We start from the raw sequence: 7,111 nt of genomic DNA on the forward strand, positions 1-7,111 counted from the left end.
TTATCCCTAGCTTTTTTCTTTGTTCACCATTTTTTAAAAATAATTTTCTAAATCTAATATTTTTTTTGCAGTTTGTGGGACATTTCTCATAGGTTGCTCATGGCCTTTCTTACCGTATTTTTTTTAAAGCAATCGCACCAATGTGCTCAGGTTTCAAAGGTTTAAAAACTTGCAAAAGACGTGTGAAAGCAGCACAAGAAAAGTGATGTCGCTCCAGGTTTCACAGGGTTAATCTCCTCAGGGGCCTCATTACAGAAAATTCTTACATCTGAAATCCTATCTTATCTCAGTTTAAGATGACATTTAGGATTTTTTGTATCACAAAAAAAAACATGGTTCTTCACTGCATTAAGAAAAAATAAAATCCTCTCATTTTCAAACAGAAATTTGCTAACTGAGGGATCTCACATTAGGAATCCTAAATTAAGACGGCATAAACCCTGTCCTAAATAAACAACAACCGTGAGGTCTGTGAGACAATGACAGTGAAATTTGGTAACAACACGAACACTGAAATATAATTATTGAAACTCTATTGAACCGTGTGACGTTTGACATTTCCCAGACCATGTATTAATGGATGAAAACTGCCATGGCGATTAATTACTACCGGCCACGACTGTGTGTGTGTCATTGTAGAAAATTGTGTTCCCCATGACACCTATTTTAGCAGAAACTACCACATAGCTGGGAAGTATTTTGCAAGGTGTTTATCTGTCTGTCTGAGTACAGGTTTTGTCAACGCAATAACATCACAATTTTACATCCACTACAGTTCTCTAGCTTAAGAAATGACAGGGAATTAGGTAAAGGATAGACAGTGTTTTTATTACACGACGTTCGACATACAATCTATATTCTCCCACCTCATCCTCCTCAGGATTGGACCCACAGCTATCAAGGCAGGGTTTAAGTTCCAATGTCACACCAGTGCACACTGCAATCAATACGTCTTGCACTTGAAGTGCTGACACCGTTCAGTATTTTCCACTTGTGATTATCTTCACTGAAAACACCTGGAGCCTGCCTGAACGTCGGACTGGGTTTAACCTGAGTGAGTCGGTAATTAGTGGGTCATCCCTATGTTCCCAGGGTTCTATGTTTGCCGGGTTCTATGTTACCCACTTAACCCTGCAAAAAAGGTTCTATGTTCCCCGCTTACACAAAAAGGGTTCTATGTTTCCCACTTGGTTGAGCGGGCGACATAGAACCCGGGAAACATAGAACCTTTTTTGTGTAAGTGGGGAACATAGAACCTTTTTGCAGGGTTAAGTGGGGAACATAGAACCCTGGGAACATAGTTACGCTCCCGTAATTAGTGGGGGAAGCAGGCAGATAAAACAAACAAAATTTAAAGAAAGAAAACGAGTCCACCTCGAGGGCAACACACATTTTTTTTGCCTGAACTAGACAAAGAACAATACCAAACCAAACAACGTAAACGGTCCCACAGCAAGAGCAGCTAATGGACCACTGATGCTCTGCAGACACAAATGGATAATCTTAAAAACACTTTATTACAAAATATTAAAATGCATTCGAAATAAATGTTAAAAAACTACATGGCTAAAATTCAAAATACCTGGTACGTAGATCTACTTTCCTACCGACTACCAGCTGCCTTAAACCCAGCAGAGAAGCAGGTCTGAATTGATTAGTGCCTCCAACTTCCCATTGCTAAAATCGAACGCCTGTCTTTTTTGTGGTAGCAGTCTAGCTGGCCAGTGACCAGTGAGAGCTATTGATACAGTATTATGGTTCATCCATCTCAAGTAGCCTACCAGTACAATCTAAACATAGATATACAGGCATGACAGGACGGGTGAATCAAATTTACAGTTTGAATTTTTGAAGTTAAGATAAAAAAAAAGACATCTAAGACAGGACAGGACACAGCCATGGATTAAAAAATTGCTTGTGTAATAGGAAGACATGATTTATCCTATCTTTGAAACTTCAGATAAGAGGATGAGTAAAGATATTTTTCTGTGATGAGGCCCCAGGCCGCTTAAAGTGAAGTTAAACAACAGTAGAAGGTGACAATCCCTCTTTGATTTAATTACAGACATGCAAACTTTGATGAGGGTCTTTGAGTTGAATTGTTTCAAAAGGTAACAAGCCAAAAAAAGTTGGGAACCACAGGTTACTGCAGAAAGCTGGTATATGTGGGATTGAATACAGTAACTAAACTAAGTAACAAACTGCAACATTTGGTCACTTCTATTATTTTAATACAAAACATTTTTTTCCACCAAAGCTTTATTTTGACATATGAACTTTCTCACTCCTTTTATACATCACACAGTTTGTAGCAGATCATTGAGGTGCAGCTGAAAACATTTTTATTGTAAAATAAAAGTGAACACAGGTTTGGTGGACTGAGGTTAAGTTAAAAATATGGTAGCTACATGAAAATTATCCCTAGTCCCCATGATGCCTTGCGTGAATTATGTGTGCAGCTTCCGGTGTTGAACCGAAACTGGTGATTTCCAATGGTGACAGTTTGTTTACAGTTCTCTATTTTTCTTTCCAAGAGCGATTGGGAAATAAAACGTGGAACACACCACCTGTTATAGCTCAAACAGGATTATGTGATCATACCTCTGCCATCTCTGACAACCATCTCAAAGCAACCGAGCACGCTAACAATTAGCTCACCTTGCTCCAGTAAAATACTGTTCACTTTAACATGGCCCGAGCTAGCTTAAGGTAACATCTGCTCCTTCTAAAAAGGATTTATGATTTCTCCAAACCTTCTTGGAATCAGGGTTGTTGTACATATAATTCAATATGTATAACTGATGTACTGATGCCACAGCACCTTTAGAACTACAGAAGCTTGGAGGCAGCACACACATTTTAAAAGCCTTTGTCTCTCTTACCCTTCAGTCACTTTTGTCTGAATGTCCGTCCAGTTTTTCTGAGCTGATTTCCTTCAGCTTGTGGTTCTCTCGCCACCTTTTATACTTAGCTCTACTTTTCTTGTAGCCAAACTTGGCGATGTCCACCATGAACACCCAGGCGAGTCCATACATGACCACGCCACCAAGCTTCATGATCAGTGTGGTCCTGGGAGAGGTTAGCTCACAGTAAAACATGACTGTGCCAACTCCCACGCGCACGGTGGCGAACAGTAAGATAAAAAGCAAGTCCACGGCGTCGCCCAGCAGGCTGTCATACAGGCCCAGCTGCCGCAGGAACCAGCGGGTCTGCAGCAGGGGGTTGGTGATCTCGCTGCCAAAGATGACCCCGCAAGTCTCGCAGCCTGACACCCCCATGAACAGAGCAAGGAGGATGCCCACGATGCTCGCAGCGTGGTGTGCCAGCATGACGGGGCCCTCGGTGTGGTAGCACACACACCAGGCCATATCGAAGAAGAAGTAGCCGAGGCAGACACACAGGGAGAAGGTCTGGAGCTCAGTGTTTTCTGTTCCTGGGGGACGGATGAGACAGAGTCAGGGAAGAGGAGCATTAAAAACAAAACTTTGTGCCATAAAGCAATATTCTTTGTGTTGTAAAGCAGTTCATCTCAGACTGTGTACTGTAATTATACTAATAACCTAAAATTAAATGAGTTGGATTATTGTTGATGCTGTTGTCACAAAGACCAGATCACCTTCTGTTTTCCTCACTGTGTTCACGTCATAGCACTGACCTGCATGTGTGAAAGGCCAGGGTCCATCTATGAAGAGCACATATGCTGTCAACAGCACTATGAGGACGCCATGGGACAAAGTGACCAGCCGGCAGTTCCACTCGGGCCCCCGCTGAGTGAAGGTACAGCAGAACAACTGGTAGAGACAGAACCAGCCAATGAGGCTGCAGATCACCTCCAGTACCGGCATGGCTGTCTGTGTGGGACGATTGGATTTATGTCACCATCACAGATAATCATGTCTTCAGTCATAGGTCTGACTGAAGACATTACATTTTATTTTCTGTGTTATTTTCTTTATCATACATTATATGTCTTGTTATATTTGCCATCTTACCATATTTTCTTAGTGGAGCCTCCAAGCAAAAAGTATTTCACCCGATCATACTTGTATAACTGGAGTGACATTAATCTTATCTCTTGTTTAAGAGTCCAGTAAATCTGAATGAATTATTCTATGGTGCTCATGGTTTCAGTAAAACCTGACGATTGAATTGTGGAGAATCTAACCAAGCTCATTAAGTGTAGCATCTCCATATTAGCTATCAAACTGTAAGTTCCAGTGGGTGGTCAACAATCCGGTTTTGTACTTCCTAAGAACTTCTTCTATAAAAATGAACTGCTTGGCAACCAGACCAGGCTTCTATTTGAGACAGGCTTTTATTTGTCAAAATGTGTAGTTACACCAGGCTAATGCATTGGTGTTGTGGCATTGGTGAGGATTGCAGATTGCAACCAGCTGAAACTTCTCCCGGTTACAATTCCGAATCATCCTCAGAAGTCTCTTCCTGTCCATGACAAACAGACCAGTTGGTTTAAACTGGTAAAAACACTGAATAAACCAGTTCCACTTTAATAAGATAAGAGTTCATCCGACGCTCTTGTTGCGGAGGAATTGCCGACTATGGTGGCTGATGCGAAAACGCAGATGGCCCCGTCAAGATCAAGTGTTTGTTTCGTCTGTACTGGGCTACTGTAGAAACATGGCGGTGCAACTTGGCGGACTCGGGGGACGAGAACCCGCTTAAATGGGTCATTTTAAGGTAACTAAAACACAGTGGTTCTTATTTTCAGGTGATTATTCACTGAAGAAAAGCTACTCATTACGATATGCTCCATCTCTACTGACATATCCACCCAAATCCCACACACTGGACTAGTGGCGTAAGGTAGTTAGGATGGGCCCCAGTGCACGCTACCGTGCACATATCGTCTTGTCACATGTTCAGAGACTTGACACTGGATAACATCAACATACACATTACCCAGCAATCATCATTGCATATCTGTATATGAAAAAAAATACCATAGAAATTAAGAAATTATTAATATAGTTTAACAATTTTAATAGTTGATTTATAGAGCAGTTGATTTATAGTGATATACTAGGCATATAATTTGTCATAGATGCTATCAACTGTTTTACAAATGAAGAAATAAAATGACGAAGCTCGTGTTAGTAATTTCATGAGAGTTTTTCTTTGAACACAGGCATATTTTTAAGGTGGCAATCACTCATAAGGGCAGATTCTCCACCCAACACATTGTTGGAGGGCCCACTGTCTCTATAGGCCCCCACCTCATGGGCCCCAAAGCAACCGCACCACCTGCACTGTCTGTTCTTACGCCCCTGCCCTGGACCTTTAAATACTTAAATAAGAATAAAAGGAGTGTGTAACAGTTACAATTAGGATACCACCATTAGTGTTTTTCCACCCAAACGTTCACCCAGTGTTGCGTTAATGCTTCACTGACCTGAGTAACACTAAAAAACAGACATAACTGTCATGTGTTCACCCCGCCCTCACACACAGTAGCTTACCTTAACCCCTCCTCCTCTCAGCTGTCCCTAATATTCAGGATACGTGTAGAAAACGACTCCAGCAGTCATACGCAGCCTCGGCCTCCATCACTGTTTACATTCCATAAAAAGGCAGAAGGCAAAGTGCCCACAGCTCAGCACATTTGGGACAGACACATGTTCACTCTGTGAAGATGACAGAAATGCCATGTGCAGGCTACTATACACAGTTAGTGGGTCCTTTATCCCTTCCCCCTGGATCTCAGACCTGATCCTCTTAAAGGATTACAGTCTCTGCAGATACCTGCTTTTAGACGGGACGGCTGATATGAGGCTGCAGCTGTTTCACACTGATGAAAAACTAAACTGAAGTTTGATCATATAACCCAGGGGACGGCAACATTTACTGTCAAAAGAGATGTTTTCAACCAAAGAGCCGTATGTGGCTCCGGAGCCGCAGGTTTCCCACCCCTGATATAACCCGACGTCTTTGCACAGACTACCAATACAAGCAAGAGCTCGTTATAAAATCCTCCTTTTGCTTTACGAGACTTCTTTTCTGGCCCAATAGCCAGAACAAAATGTATGTTTATGAGCCATGTCAGTGTTTCTAAAGTGAGGACTCAATTTATTTTTGCTAAAGTTAAAGACATTTACACTATAAATTGGTGCAGAGAATGCACAAATTGATGCATAAACAATCACAAGAATGCAGAAATCCAGTGTTTGATGCTCAAAATTTTCTGATGGAGGAACCCGTCACCTTCTGATTTCACACGTGTCCTTAAACCTAACCACACGTTAACCACAGTGTTGTTGAAATGTAAAGTTTCAGCCTGTCCGCCACATAACAATGTGCAAATGTAACGTAGTCGTGATGCAGAAATGTACACTGCCAGCTTTTTTTCTGGTTATTCCCTCCTGCACTCTCAGTCTTATGACTCCATCATGTCCTTTATGTTCTCTTAATGCTGATTATTTTACTGTTTCTAGATTTCACAAAGAATCTTTCAGGGACAGAATTATTTTCTTCCACTGATCTAGCTATTGTTACAGCTCAGCCAAGGAGGACATTATTCATGTTTACATCTCGTGTTGTTACAAGCACTTGCCTCTTATTCATGAGTAGATGCACACTTCCTTCTGCATGGTGATATGGTTAGTGGGTGTCAAACAAGGTCTGTAAATGATCTGGAGTAACTTGGTCATGATTTCTGGAGAGAAACATCACTGTTGAGTTTATCAAAGTCTTATCAGCTCACCCTTTTTTCCTCTTTAAAGCCTTGTGGGTAACCTGTGAGGGTGTGACGTGTGCTGCTTGGTGTATACGGAGGGGAGCATCTCTCTCAAGGTGTCATGGTGAAGATGGCAGACGGCAAACAGTGATGATAGTCAGTAAAAAACAAAAAAATGTTTGTTGTTCTGTGGTGAAGACTGCAGTAAAGCCATTGTTGGTGAACGGCACCTGAACGAACGCCTGTGAAGCAAAGGTTATGTGCTCACTGTACAGTCTTGCAGCATTAACCCACTTCTAGAGTCGCTCTAATCTGACACAAGAGTAGATTATTGGTCAGTCGTGGACACTTAAAGAACCTCTACTCTACTTCAAGCTCACGGTTAGTTTCATCCAAATATGGAAGTTTGTTTACAGTTTA

General features: G+C 41.7%; 1 protein-coding gene across 1 annotated transcript; it reads right to left on the bottom strand.

Annotated features, from left to right (window-relative positions):
• Positions 1–2,258: 2,258 nt before the first annotated feature.
• tlcd5b (TLC domain containing 5b) lies at positions 2,259–5,664 on the bottom strand. Its single transcript, XM_033609422.2, has 3 exons — positions 5,478–5,664; positions 3,656–3,851; positions 2,259–3,433 (listed from the first exon to the last, which is right to left on the bottom strand). The coding sequence occupies exons 2-3, from the start codon at positions 3,843–3,845 to the stop codon at positions 2,886–2,888; spliced, it is 738 nt and encodes a 245-aa protein (XP_033465313.1). The 5' UTR covers positions 3,846–3,851; positions 5,478–5,664; the 3' UTR covers positions 2,259–2,885.
• Between the last annotated feature and the right edge of the window lie 1,447 nt (positions 5,665–7,111).

Source organism: Epinephelus lanceolatus, chromosome 11, assembly GCF_041903045.1.
Source record: "Epinephelus lanceolatus isolate andai-2023 chromosome 11, ASM4190304v1, whole genome shotgun sequence".
NCBI classification, from domain to species: domain Eukaryota; kingdom Metazoa; phylum Chordata; class Actinopteri; order Perciformes; family Serranidae; genus Epinephelus; species Epinephelus lanceolatus.